We start from the raw sequence: 14,428 nt of genomic DNA, 5'->3' as shown, positions 1-14,428 counted from the left end.
AATGGCTTGTGGGACATATTAAAATGCCGGTCCTCATGCTTACTCTCGCAGCTTCTGGTGGGGAAGGAATGGATTAGAGAGCTGTATTGGCTGTATTAGTTTCTCTGGGTGGCCGTAACTAAGTTACCACCAACTGGGTGGCTTTAAACAACAGAAATGTATTCCCCACAGCTGTAGAGGCTAGAGTCTGAAATCAAGGTGTGGGCAGGGTTGGCTCCTTCTGAGGGCTCTGAGGGAGAATTCGCTCCAGTCCTTCCTCCCAGCTCTGGATGGCCGCCAATGCTGGGTGCTCGTTGGCTTGTAGCTGCATCACTACAATCTTCCCATGGCTTTCTCCCCATGCCAGCACCTCTTCTCTTGTCAGGACAGACACCAGTCATGTTGGATTAGGTGCCCACCCTACTCCAGTCTGATCTTATCATAACTCATTACATCTGCACCCACCCTATTTCCAAATAAGGTCATGTTCTGAAGTAGTGGGGCTTAGGGCTTTGACGTATCTTTTTGAGGGACACCATGCAACCTGCAGCAGGTGCAGTATCTCTAGATGCTAACAGGCCCTCAGGCAATTCTGATTGCCCCCCTGGGACTGTAGCCCTCCTGTGTGATGTGTGATTTATCTTTGCAGCCCCCACTATGCAGGGAGCCTGCATCCCTCTCCATATTCTGCAGGAGCTATTGGTGTCAGGCTGACGGCCAGGTCTGCAGAGACTGAAAGGAGGCAGAACTGCTGGGGACCAGGGACGTGGTCCAGGCGGAGCATGACGACAAGCCTGGCTTGATGCTTGGCTCCCCCGACCAGCCCTCGACTCACCACACTGCTCAAGTGGGGAAGAAGGTGCTCGATTGAATTTTCCAGCTACTCAAGTCCCAGCATAGCAGGTGCCTCTAACATGGGATTCCAGACAGAAGTGGAGGATAAACAGGTCTCACTTTTTTCTCAGTTTAAAGGGAAAAAAGCTTGTTTTGAGGCAATCATGTGTCATGAATCAACTTCTCATACGCATTTTTTTACACTACTGAGAAACTGCAGCAGGGAGGACTGTGGGCAGATGGAGCATGGCTCTCTTCCCACAAGATAAGGCGGGGATGGGGTCGGCTGATGCATCTTGGGGGACACAGCAAAGCCCTCTCCTGGACACCTTTATATGGCAGTAAGCCTGCACGCCTGCTGTGACAAGAAGCCTATCAGCCATCAGGGCCACAGAGGAAGCACTTAGATAAGCAGAGACAGGATGAAGAAGCAGGAACTGCAGCTCAGACCCCAGCCAACAGCTTCCCCCATGGCCATGCTCTCCGTGGCTCCCCATTATCAGGAACACATGACGTCTGCCCTCTTTATTTTCCCGACTCCTGTAAACTATGCCAGCCTCACTTCCAATTCCCAATGACAAATCTCAATGGTGTCCATAGGCCAACTGCAAATCTCAAGGGCGTCCATAAGCTGATTGCATTTCCCTCATCAATTCCCATTTCCATGTGAGGAAGAAAACATCTACTTGGTTGAAGCTCCTATATAGTGGGGTTTCTGCTAAAAGCAGCCAGACGCAACTCCTAAATGACACAGGGAAGGATGTCTCATTCTCATTTCCTTTTAAAAGGAAGAATCCAAACTGAAGCATGTTCCGGCACACAGCAAAAGGTGAAATGCGATTGCTGTCTGCTTGGGTCCCACACAGCTTAGCTTTTTGCAGGCTCACGTTTGCCAGCAGCTGCTCTCACTGGACTCCATGGCCCACACACAGAGAATGAAGGCTGCCTGAGCCCAAGATCACTGATGGTCTTTGAGCAGAAGTTCCTGGGTCAGGGTTTCTAAGTCTGGGGGAAGGGCCATGAGCCTCAGAGCAGGCAGGACCGCAGGGAGATTGGGATAAGCTCCGAAACCACTCACGACGTCAGCCCCCGTCTTCCCCAAGTCTGATGGGTTGTGGCTGCAGAGGCCCTTCCTGTGCTGTTGGCCAGAGCTGGGAGACCCCAGCATGTGGTTCCTAGCAGGTGAGGCTTGCTGCCCAAGCCTGGTGTGTGTGTCTGTGCTGATCTGGGCACCCATTGGCCCTCAGAGCTGTAGCCACCCATAGTCAGTGAAAGGCTGCTGCCTCCTTTGCTTCCCCAGTGTCGACTGGGACTGGAGCCCTGTCCTGCCCACTGGCCCACGGCTGGAACCCAAACACCCGTCCCTTCCCCATCCCTCACCTCTCCCCACTCTCTAGGCTCTGGTAATCCAAGCCTCCTAACCAGCTGCATGGCCCTGCGTCAGCCACGCTGTCTTCCTTCTCTGTGCGCTGTTCCACTCCTGGAATACCACATTTTCCCCTACATGTCCCCTAGGACTTGGCCCAGCACGCCACCTAGAGAACTTCCCCAACCACCCAGGCTGAGCCAGGTGTCTGCTGTGACATGCACTGCCCTGGGCAGCCCTTGGCCTTAGCACGTGTCCCCTGCGCGGCATCTGCTGAAAGCCAAAACGGTTGAACACTGGGGGTTGCATAAGGGCCTGCAATCAATGAATTTTTGAGTCAATCAATATTTGAATCTCCTGGAGGGCAGGAAGCATCTCTGATTTGCCTCTACCAACCCAAAGCCTGGCTTAGTGTGGGTCAAATGGGGCTCATCGGCTGCCCCTGCTGGAGCCCCAGCTCTGACAAGTCAGCCACAGCCACAAATCCCCTAGATTTTTTTTTTTTTTTTTGAGAAGGAGTCCTGCTCTTTGCCCAGGCTGGAGTGCAGTGGCGCGATCTCGGCTCACTGCAAGCTCTGCCTCCCGGGTTCACGCCATTCTCCTGCCTCAGCCTCCCGAGTAGCTGGGACTACAGGCGCCCGCCACTGCGCACAGCTAACTTTTTGTATTTTTAGAAGAGACAGGGTTTCACCATGGTCTCGATCTCCTGACCTCGTGATCCGCCCGCCTCAGCCTCCCAAAGTGCTGGAATTACAGGCGTGAGCCACCGCGCCCAGCCTTCCCTAGATATTATGATTGGCTGGAACTGAGCCTGAGGTGTCTGCCTGCTTTGTTGACCAACCCCTTAGAGGGCAGCCCCATGGCCAGGGCACACCCCACCTAGCCCCTCCCAGACTCCCTGTGTCTCTTTTCCCATCCCAGGCTGCTGAGGTTCCAGCATCCCCCACCGACCTTACCCAAGTCAATATTAGTAACAATGGTCATTACCTTCCCGTGTTGAGAACCCCTTCCATACCAGGGACATATGTGGGACAATAGCCTCATTTAATTCTCAGAGCCCCGCATGTTAAGGAAGCCTCTCCACTGGGCTGATGCTGACGAGGAGGCTCAGGCAGGGTAAGGTCACTCTGCAGTGGCAGAGCCAGGACTTGGCCCCAGGCAACTTGACCCCAGCGCTCTTACTTTTCGTCACAGTGAGCCTGCCTCTCCGCCTTTGTTCCTGTGTGCCCGCTCAGGGCTGCTGCGCCTCCCCATTCTCATGGGAGCTCCCAGAGACTGGCTCAGGCCACACAGCAGAGGCAGGATTAGAGCCCCGTCTAATTCAAAATCCAGGAGTTTCATCCCCACCAGGGCCCTGTGTCTCACCTCAGTGATACCTTCCCTTTCATCGTCAAGGCTGGTTTGGGGGGCAGGGACCGTGATTCTGCCAGGGGGACCTTGGGTCACTTAGGACGGGCTTTGTCCAAGGGGTACAGTGTGAAGGACTTACTTCTCTCTGTTGAATATGATGAATTCCTTCCGGACAGTCTCCAAACACTGCTGCAGGTGTCCATTCTGTCAAAGATCACAGAGAGGTGACTAAATGACAAAGCATGGTCCAGGTACACACGGTAATGGAGCATCAGAGGACGGCAGATTGACCTAGATGGAAACCTCAGATGCTTGTGTCTGGGGCTGACCCTGACTGCATGGGTGGCTGTGTCCAAGGGTAGCCTGGTGGACAAAGATGCTTTTCTCCACGTTAAGCCATTAAATCCAACTTAAAAGCCATGTTAGAATGGAATATGGGCTGAAATTCAAGAGCTTATTTTCCTGACCACTTAAGGCCCACGTGAGAGGCATGGAAAACCAGAAATTCACAACCATCATGCCAGGGGCTCAACTTTTAATAGACTTTTACAGGGGAGGGGGGTGTTGTGTGTTGAATTGTGTCCTCTGAAAGGTATCTTGAGTCCCAACCCCCCAGTACTTATAAATACGACCTTATTTGGAAATAGAACCTTTACAGATGTAATCCAGTTAAGATGAAGTCACAGTGAATAAGGTAGACCCTAAGCCCAGTGACTGGGGTCCTTATATGAAGGCCATATGAAGACACACGAAGACCCAGAGAATTAGGCCATGCAGCGATGGAGGGAGAGACTGGAGCCATGCAGCTGCGAGCCAGCGAAGGACAAGGGGGCTGGCCGCCACTCGAAGCCTGGGGAGCCAAGGACGGCCCCTCCCCTATAGCCTTTGGAGAGAGCCGGGCTCTGCAGAGACCTTGAGTTTGGACTTCTGGCCTCCAGAACCGTGAGAGAATAAACGTGGGTTGTTTTAAGCCATTCAGCATGTGGCAGCCCCAGGAAACGAATACAGAGGCCCACAGAGGCAAACTGCCCAGGACCCACAAAAGTCATCGTGCAGCCCCGGGGGCCTCTGCAGTACAAAATCTTTCTCAAGGGTGCAGCGGGACCGCTGGGTCCCTCCCCGTGCCTTAGAGCTACCCAAGCTTCTTGCTGTAGGAATAGCGCTCAAGGAATGCCAGGAGTGTGAATGCCTTACTTCACTCTTTTCCCCCTACTTGTTTGATGGTAGCATTTTATTTACTGCAAAATAAGGAAATTGGAAGGGAGAAGTGAAATGTCCCCTTTTTGCTAAAAAGTGACCTGGCTCAGTCATTTCCCTATGAGCCAGGATTTCTCTCCCAGAATGGCTCCTGTGAAGCGCTCACCAGCGGGCAGCTGTCCTTCGTGCCATCCCTGGATCTGTTCTTTGCCAACCGCTTCTTCTTTTTGTGAAGTGGCTTGGATTCTAGAATCATCTCTTCAAGCTCAAATGTGGGATCGCAATTCAACCTCCCTTTCTAAAGGGGAGTAGAAAAGAAAACATGGTCTGCTGCGTTCCACCCATCACTGAATTTTCTTTTCATTCATTCGATCATTCATTCATTCAACAAGTAATGATGAACTACTCTTGTTGGATACACAGGTTACCTTTGTTTCTGTTTTTTGATGATAAAAAGCAACATGTTCTCACTATATACATCATTTATTTACACACATGGTCCCCCTGGGGCAACCCTCCTGTTAACATCCAGGTATTTCCTTAGGCCCCTTTCTATGCCTGTTTTTCATACTAGGTTGAGTTCAGTTTTCGAATCTGATTTTTTCACTTGTTATTTTATCCTATGCACATTGTCCTGTCATTACTATCTTTTTTACAAAAATCATTCTAAATAAGAATACAATTCCAGCTCAAAATCTGCCCAACTTCCTGCCCTGGTTCCCTGCTCCGTACCCCCGCCTCCTGCTCCCTGGCAGCTAGAGCCAGCGTCAGCCAGGCTTGGCTTCAGTTGGATTCAGTGACGAACACTGGGCAGGCTGTGGGGAGGGTCTGTGTTCAGAAACGTGTGTGTGCGCTGCTACCACGGTTTGTGAAAAGGGTCTGGAAGCCTGGCACTCTTGGAGAAACTGATGTGGGGAAACATTATTTTTGCACCAAAAGGAGTGACAGAAGTCTTTAAAATAAACTGACATGAAACATCAGCTGGGGACGTCTGAGGCTCCCCAGGAACCAGCCTAGAAATCTCTTGCCTCCCAGGCTGGAGTCTCCACCTCCATTCACATAATATGGGGCTGGAACAGGCAACAACAAAGAGCAAATGTTACGGTCTCTTTCCTGCTCACACCACTGCTACCGGCCAGGGCAAGGACAGGTGAGCGGGTGGGGTGTGCTCTCCTAGGTCACAGATGGCAGAGGTGGCTGAACTGGAATGTCACCCAGGATTTCTGTCCCAATTTTCACTGTTCCTCAGGTGTTCTCTGCAATTCCCTCCAGGAGAAATGCAACTGCTCAGCAGGAAGGGACCACAGGAGGCTTCCAGACGGGTCCAAACTTTCTTTTTTTTTTTCTCATAGTTGTTTTTTTTTTTTATACTTTAGGTTTTAGGGTACATGTGCACAATGTGCAGGTTTGTTACATATGTATCCATGTGCCATGTTGATTTCCTGCACCCATTAACTTGTCATTTAGCATTAGGTATATCTCCTAATGCTGTCCCTCCCCCCTCCCCCAACCCCACAACAGTCCCCGGAGTGTGATGTTCCCCTTCCTGTGTCCATGAGTTCTCACTGTTCAATTCTCACCTATGAGTGAGAACATGCGGTGTTTGGTTTTTTGTCCTTGCGATAGTTTACTGAGAATGATGTTTTCCAGTTTCATCTATGTCCCTACAAAGGACATGAACTCATCATTTTTTATGGCTGCATAGTATTCCATGGTGTATATGTGCCACATTTTCTTAATGCAGTCTATCGTTGTTGGACATTTGGGTTGGTTCCAACTCTTTGCTATTGTGAATAGTGCCGCAATAAACATACGTGTGCATGTGTCTTTATAGCAGCATGATTTATAGTCCTTTGGGTATATACCCAGTAATGGGATGGCTGGGTCAAAAGGTCCAAACTTTCAGCGTCTCTCCTGGAGGACCCAGGATCCAGCTCCTGCCAGAACCCTCCTTTAAAATGTATATCCAATGCTTTCACTTCCCTGCCTTAAACACTGCAGTTTCCAGGGGACAAAACCTAAAACCTTGACCGTGGCCTCTGGAAGCCTTTTTGGTGTGGCATGTGTTCCCTCCTGGCCCCATTTCCTATTATATTCCCTCTGGTTTATTCCCTTAAATGCTACAAAATTGTTCTTTGAAACCCAGGCTTTGTGCTGCCTTCAAGAGTGTGATCTTGGCGATCCCTTTGTCTGGAAGGCTCAGTGCCCATCCCTGCAGTCCTGGTTCCCTCACTTCACCTCTAGGTCTCTGCCGCCTCTCCCTAAAAGAAGCCCCTGCCTCCGCCCCTCCCACCCCACCTCTCCCTCTTCCGAGCTTGTGCGACAAGTCCTGACTGCCCTGTCGGGGTAGGTCATTTCCTGTCTTCCTCTATTGGGCAGTCAGCTCCATGGAGGCAGAAGAGTAGATCAGCCTGCTACCTCCGCACCTGGACCCGAGCACCTGGGGGTGGGATTCAATGACAGACAGAAGGCTTGGCATACCCAAAGGACCTACCACAAGGAGGGAAGCTGCACGGCTGGGACCCTGGAAATCAGGCCCAAGTTCACCCCGAATTCCAGCAAGACATAAGCCCTTGGTGCTCAGGTGGCCGTGGCCAGCAGAGGGCTCACTGGCCAGCTGCCAAAGTCCTGCTTTGCACCAAGGCGGGGACCCTGCAGAGGGGTGGCATGACATCAGGTGGGACTTCCACTCACATTGGGCACAAAGCCGGGCATCAGTGCCTTCTCGAACACCGCGTCCCAATTCATGTCGGCCAAGTAGGGCACGCTCTGTATGTCACGAAGGCTGGACAGGCGGCTCTCAGGATCCTTGGTCAGGAGCTGCAGTCAGAGGGCAAATGAGTTTCCGTGAATTGGGCGTCCCTCAAAGTTAGCGGGGACTCTGAAGGAGGGGTCTCAGGGCAATTAATGTGCCTCTGCTCTTCATGCTCTATTGATGTCGTGCCCCATCTGGGTTGCTGTTGTTGGAAGCGCCATCTGCACACATCTCTTTATAGCCAGGGAGAAACTGAGAGGTCAGGCTGCTTCTGCAAGGTCATCCAGTTAGGGACTGTTAGGGCAGGGACCAGACTTTCAGCTCCCATGTTCCTTTCTGGGACTGGAGCCTGTAACAGGCTGCCTCTCTGATCTCTGGAGAAGCATCCAACTACAAATAGAAAGAATTAGCTGCCTCATCTTAGGATTTCCAACTTGGTAATGGGAGGCACCAAGTTGTAATAAAATTTATCCCTGGACAGCCATGAGGTGACCTCTGTGACCTAATGAAGTCGCCTCATTTGTAGCCAAGGGGACACTTTTTAGCTTCTCTTCTAATTGAGTTTCAGCTAATAAGGAATGACGTAGCATAAGAACAGCTGAAGACTATGACCTGGCATCCCAGCGGGCCTCCCAACTTGCCAAAACCCTGTAGCTTATCTATTGAAAAAGCACAGGGGCCAAGAATGAAAAGACAGAGGCCTGGCCCCGGGACTGCCATTTAACAGCTGTGACCTTGGGTGAGCTGCTGGGTGCCCTGGGCTCATTGCCTCCCTGAAAGCAGAGGGAATAATGGAGACTCCTTCACTTCCAGCTCATGGTAGGATGAGACCAAATGGGACTGGTAAGGACCTGGCACATACTTAGAAATGGGGGGCACACCAGGGTCCACAGGTGGAGCTGTAAGTCAGAGCCCCCTGCCAGTTCACACACACCTGTCACTGCAGAAATCTCCCAGCTATGCCCACTGAGTGGCTGGAGTCACAGCCCACAGGGATAGCTAGCAGGGGTTGCATCCGCTAATCATGGCTGCCACTCTTTAGGGGCTGTCCCAAAACAGTGGGTGCCAACTTAAGCAGGTTCCACTTCAATGCCATCTGGAAGTTCACTGTTCAGGGCAGCTGTTCTGAAAACATGCTGATGCCCAGATCTGAGGGCCAGATTCTGAGTCACTTGGGTGGGATGGGAGGTGCAGGCATTGGTGGTATATAAGGCTTCCATGTGGTTCTAATGAGCAGTCAGGGTTAAGAGACACTGACTTATAAGAACCAGGTAATGGGATGTGAGGGTGATCGGGCTGTGACACCTGTCACGCCATTGATTGCCAGGGCTGATGTGGCTGATCTGGCTGGCTAAGCAGGTGTCCCCTTGTTCTCTCATGGCTTCATGTGCGTCCCTCCGAAAGCTGTGCACTCGGTCAAAGAGGACGACCATCCCCAGTAGAGGAGGATCGGTCTTCGGTCAAGGGTATATGAGTAGCTATGCTCCTCTGCTAGAGCCTCCACACAAGCTCTCAAGAACCAGGTGGTGGATTTCCTTTAAAATAATTTAACCGATTAGTAATTCAACAAGACATTATAGCCATGTAGGGATTAGAAGCTGGGACCTGCAGTTAGGAGGGTTTGGATTAAAATCCTACTTCTGCCTTTTAATAGCTCTGTGGCATTAACTGAATGATTTTGGTTTCCTATGCCTCGGCTTTCTCATCTCTGGTACTGGGACAATGACACTCCCCCTGCTCACAGGGCTTGGGAGGAGTAAGGGAGAAGAGCCATCACATGACCCAGAACACAGGACCCTCAACAGTGCTGGCTGCTATTGTCATCATTCCTTTAAAAACAACTGGGTGCCAACCTCATGCAAGACTCCGCTCCATGCATCGTGGAGGATGTGAAGGGAGCCTTGAAGACAGGGCACCAAGATCTCCTGCCCACGCCGGGCTGGAGTGCACACCAGAACCACCTGGAGAGCTCATGGAGACACAGACAGTGGGACCCACCCTGGGCATCTGATTCACATCTGGGTGGAGCCTGAGGATGTGTGTTTCTAACAGGCTCCTACATGACGCGGATGCTGGCTGGTCCTAGGCCCATACCTTGAGAACCACTGTTTTTTCTAATAGCAACAGTTCCTGCAGAAAGTCAAGGAGATTCTTTCCTCCCTCCCTCCCTCCCTCCCTCTCTTCCTTCCTTCCTTCCTCCCTCCCTCCCTTCCGCCTTGCTTCTTTCAGAGTTTCACTCTTGTTGCCCAGGCTGGAGTGCAATGGTGCGATCTCGGCTCACCACAACCTCCGCCTCCCAGGTTCAAGTGATTCACCTGCCTCACCCTCCGAGTAGCTGGGATTACAGGCATGCGCCACCATGCCTGGCTAATTTTGTATTTTTAGAGAGATGGGGTTTCTCCATGCTGGCCAGGCTGGTCTCGAACTCCTGACCTCATGTGATCCACCCACCTCAGCCTCCCAAAGTGCTGAGATTATAGGCATGAGCCACTGCGCCCAGCCGAGATACCCAATTTCTTAAAGGTCATTGAGTGAAAAGACCATATGCAGCAGATTTAAAAAACCCACATGCAGGCTGGGCGCGGTGGCTTATGCCTGTAATCCCAGCACTTTGGGAGGCCAAGGCTGGCGGATCACAAGATCAGGAGATTGAGACCATCCTGGATAACATGGTGAAACCCCGTCTCTACCAAAAATACAAAAAATTAGCCGGGCGTGGTGGTGGGTGCCTGTAGTCCCAGCTACTCAGGAGGCTGAGGCAGGAAAATGGCATGAACCCGGGAGGCGCAGCTTGCAGTGAGCCGAGATCGTGCCACTGTACTCCAGCCTGGGCGACAGAGCGAGACTCCATCTAAAAAAAAAAAAAAACCCACATGCATTAAGTATTTCTGTTGATTAGGAGCTCATAGCAGAGTGACAAGAGCCTAGAGGCTTGCTGTCACAGCCACCACTGTCCTCCGAGGTGTGCTGATCTGTACGCGCCCCATAACAGCACTTATTCCACGGCATTTGGCATTTGAGTGCAGCTGATTTGATCATTTCTACCCCCGGTATGCCATTTGTATTCTCACCCCTTCGTTTGCTGATATGGCTGTTTCTACACTCACTGTAGCTCCCTGGCGGGGCAGGCTGGCAGCTGCCCCCTTACCTTCCTCAGCAGGGCCACCATCCCCTTGCACCACGTGGAGGAGTAGTGGACACGCTCCGCCTTGAACATGTTGAGGATTTCATCGATGGGCGTGGCTGAGTGGATTTCGTATGGCCTCTGCAACCAAAGGACAACAGCCAGAATCAGAGAGAGAGAGAGAGAGAGAGCCATTGGAAGGCACCGTCCACGCATTTTAAGATTGTGTGATTATGAGGGATGGTTTATTCTTCCTCTTCAAGTAGCAGTGGGTGCTTCTCTTTCACGGCAGAGCAGCTGGCCCGAACCCATGTGCCAACAGTAACCAGGCCCAGGGGGCAGTGCAGGACCCGGCAGGTGGGTGTCGCTCCTGTGGCCACAGGAGGTTAGGGGTGGCTCACCGAGGTCACACAGCCCATAAATGCCAGAGGCAGGACTCACTCTCAGCAGCTTAACGCCAGAGTCCCTGCTCCAGTCACAGGCTTGGGGGCTGACTCTTGCCATTCACCAGGCACTGAGGGACACCTCCAGTCATAGCCCCCACCTGCTGGGCCTTGGCCGCCACTTTCCCTGTCCTGGCCGAACTGACCCATGGGGTGGACAGAGCTGAGATGGCCAGTATCTGGGTGTGGTTGGGCTGAAGGATGGGAGGACTCCAGCCTCGTCCCCTGCCCTCCCCTCCCCACGGTGAGGATGCGTAAACTCTGCTCTCTCCCAATTTCCGAACTCGGTAGAAAATGAAGCCTCCTGACCATGTTTTCTCAACATTGCCGCGTGCAGTTTCTTGCTTCTAAGCCCCTCTCAAAGCTCAGGAAGACTTTCTTGACTGTGACTCTGGGGACAAGGCTTGGAGGGTTTCTGAGCAGCAGTGCATGCCCAGTCCCCACTCCCCCTGCCCCGACCCCCATGAACGTCTCTCCCGGAGCCTCTCCAGCTGAACTGCGGCCCAAGATGTTTCCAGGTTGGTATCGTGGCCACATGTCTTGGGATGACAAAAGCAACAGTTTCCCTGGCACGTGTGGTGGTGCAACAAACTGATCCTGGAGAAATCTGAGCGATGAATTCGCGATTAACCCATATGAAGTTGATTGCCATTAGTATGTGCCAATAAAATTATTGCTGTCTGTCTCCTCCATGAAGCTGTGGGCTGCTCAAAGGGGGAATCTGACCATGCTCATTTCTGTGTTCTTGGGGCCCCAGTAGTGTCTGTCATCGAGCAGGGTCCCAGAGCACGGCGACAGCGAACGTCTCAGTCCCTCCGCAGGTGCTGAGCGAACGCTGACCTTGAGTCAGACGCCATACTGGGATCCCACTGCCACCTTGGTCCCTGGGTTCGGGGTTTCCAGGTACACACTGTGAAAAAGCACTCACTTGTACTGGCTGCACCTTGAGTTCTTGCTTCAGAAAAGTTCCAAGAAGAAGCCCAGCCCTGCATCCCAGTAGGATCTGGAGATGCCTGAGTTGGGAACTAACTCCCCTTATCTCCATGCTGAAAACCCCACCTGGGGAGGAGCTGATTTCCTATGCATGTGGCGTATGTAGAAGCATGATCTGCTTGCGCTGACCTTACTGGCCACCCTCCCAGGTTGTGGTCACTGGACTGTCACCCACCACATGATCAAGCCCACACGTTGTGTGGGTAACACCGTGGCACTTAAGGCTCTGGCTCCGATTTCATGGAACCACAATTCCCACGGGGCTGCTGCAGATAGAAGGCGCCAGCCCAAAGGGGCAAAGGGTCCTGATCCCTGGGAGTGCTACAGTTCCCTGGAGGGAAGGGACACCTTTATCTTTACCAAACAGGGGGCCCTGGAGAAGATGTTGGCCCTGAGGGGTGCGCCTGTGCCCCCTCAGAAGTGCACACCCAGAAGGCAGCTTTTTTTTTCCTGACTGGCGCCTTCTCCCTTATCTGTTAATTGAGTGAGGACCTGTCCCTTTCACCGTATAATAGGCAGAGCAAAACCAAAACTCGTGGGCTCTCTAGAAAGGCTAATTAACTTGATACACTAACATTTAAAAAATCTTTCTTCAATTTTTTTAATCTAATGCGAAGTGGTTACTTCCATGAATGAGCATTTTCTGCCCACTGCTGCATGTGTGAGACCCCTTTGCACTTCGCCAGAAACAACTACCGTAGTTAGAATGATGAGAGCCGGTCTTAACTGAAAATGCCCCTTATGTGACACAAAGCTCATAGAATCTTTATGAGCTGGTGACTGTTAACACGACCATTTCACAGAAGACAAAACCAAGGCACTATATCCTGGAGCTGGGCACCGAGGTGAAAGGCCAGGCAGTGGCCTGGCCAAGGCTCGCCTCTGACCATTGCTGTTACAGGGGAAATTGTGTCCCCCAAATTCATATGCTAAAGTCCTAGCCCCCAGGACCGCAGAATGTGACCTTATTTGGACACAGGCTCTTTACAGAAGTAATCCAATTCAGTCGTTAGAGTCAGTCCTAATTCTACATGTCCTGAGTCCTTATAAAAGGGGGACTTTAAGGCACAGAAAGACACACAGAGGAAAGACGATGTGAAGAAGACAGCCATCCACCAGCCACACAGAGAGGCCTGGAATAGGTCCTTCCTTCAGCCTCAGGAGGAACAAGCCCTGCCAACCACTTCATCTCAGACTTCTGGCCTTCAGAACTGTGAGAGAATAATTTTTGTTTAAGCCACCCAGTGTGTGGATCTTAGTTATGGCCATCACAGGTAATGAACAGCAGCCCTCACCATCCACACACACAGCTCTCACTCTAGGAGGTGGCTGACTTCGACTCTGCTCCTGTGATGAACTGGTGCCCTTTGTAGATGGGGCCCGGTGTGAGCAGGACAGACATGGTCCCTCCTGCACTGAGCTCACTGTCTTGGAGGGAGATGGGCAATAAAGAGTGGTTGGGGGTGGAATGAGTGCTGGGGAGGGAATCTATGGGGCTGCTGGGCATGTTTGGGGAAGGGGAGCTTTCTCTATAATCTCCACAGGGGCAGGGGCAGGAGACCCAGAGCTCAGGGCTACCACGGGGAGATGAGCTGGGGCTGAGTTCAGTTTCGCACTTTTTTTTTTTTTTTTTTTTTTTTTGAGACAGAGTTTCACACTTGTCACCTAGACTGGAGTGCAATGGTATGATCTCGGCTCACTGCAACCTCCACCTCCCGGGTTCATGCGATTCTCCTGCCTCAGCCTCCCAAGTAGCTGGGATTACAGGCGCGCGTCACCATGCCCCGCTAATTTTTTGTATTTTTAGTAGAGACCGGGTTTCACCATGTTGGCCAGGCTGGTCTCAAACTCCTCACCTCAGGTGATCTGCCCGCCTCAGCCTCCCAGAGTGCTGGGATTACAGATGTGAGCCAATGCATCTGGCCGTTTTGGACTATTTGGAATTGCTCCTTCCTTTCTTTTTTGCCTTTCAATAAACAGTTCTGCCCAACACAGTCCCACCCCTAGCCTGAAAGCCCAGCTGTTGGAGGTGCAAAGACCCTGGACAATGACGCAGCACTTCATCCCTCATTTCAAACATTGGGAAACTGAGGATGGGAAATGAAAAAGACTTTCCCAATGTCCCCGATTCTCATCCCCTGGTCTTTCTGCGATGCCACCAGAGACCCAGAATCCAAGCACCCAACTTGAACACCAGCCAGAAATGAATGTAAATGTTTTCTTATCATTTACATTTCATTCCCTGTTTCCTTACTGGTCATTCAAGGTGCTCATCAATTCTGCTTTTCCACTGGACCTCCACGTGAGCTACTCTCTCTCTCTTTCTCGCTCTCTCTCCCTAATCTCTGTAATTCTCTCTCCTTCCAGAGGCAACCGGACCAATTACA

At 51.7% G+C, this 14,428-nt stretch overlaps 1 protein-coding gene across 1 annotated transcript in view; it reads right to left on the bottom strand.

Annotated features, from left to right (window-relative positions):
* Positions 1-14,428, bottom strand: part of STK32B (serine/threonine kinase 32B) — a 437,513-nt gene that overhangs the window by 27,794 nt on the left and 395,291 nt on the right. The window contains exons 8-11 of the mRNA XM_032135724.2: positions 10,630-10,746; positions 7,421-7,546; positions 4,893-5,024; positions 3,669-3,733 (exon numbers count right to left, since the gene is read on the bottom strand). Of these exons, the coding sequence (XP_031991615.1) occupies positions 3,669-3,733; positions 4,893-5,024; positions 7,421-7,546; positions 10,630-10,746 (440 nt within the window). The remainder of the gene's footprint in view (positions 1-3,668; positions 3,734-4,892; positions 5,025-7,420; positions 7,547-10,629; positions 10,747-14,428) is intronic.

Source organism: Hylobates moloch, unplaced genomic scaffold (genome assembly GCF_009828535.3).
Source record: "Hylobates moloch isolate HMO894 unplaced genomic scaffold, HMol_V3 SCAFFOLD_17, whole genome shotgun sequence".
In the NCBI taxonomy this organism is placed as follows: domain Eukaryota; kingdom Metazoa; phylum Chordata; class Mammalia; order Primates; family Hylobatidae; genus Hylobates; species Hylobates moloch.
Note: the sequence above shows the minus strand (reverse complement) of the source record. Positions and strands in the feature narration are given on the sequence as shown.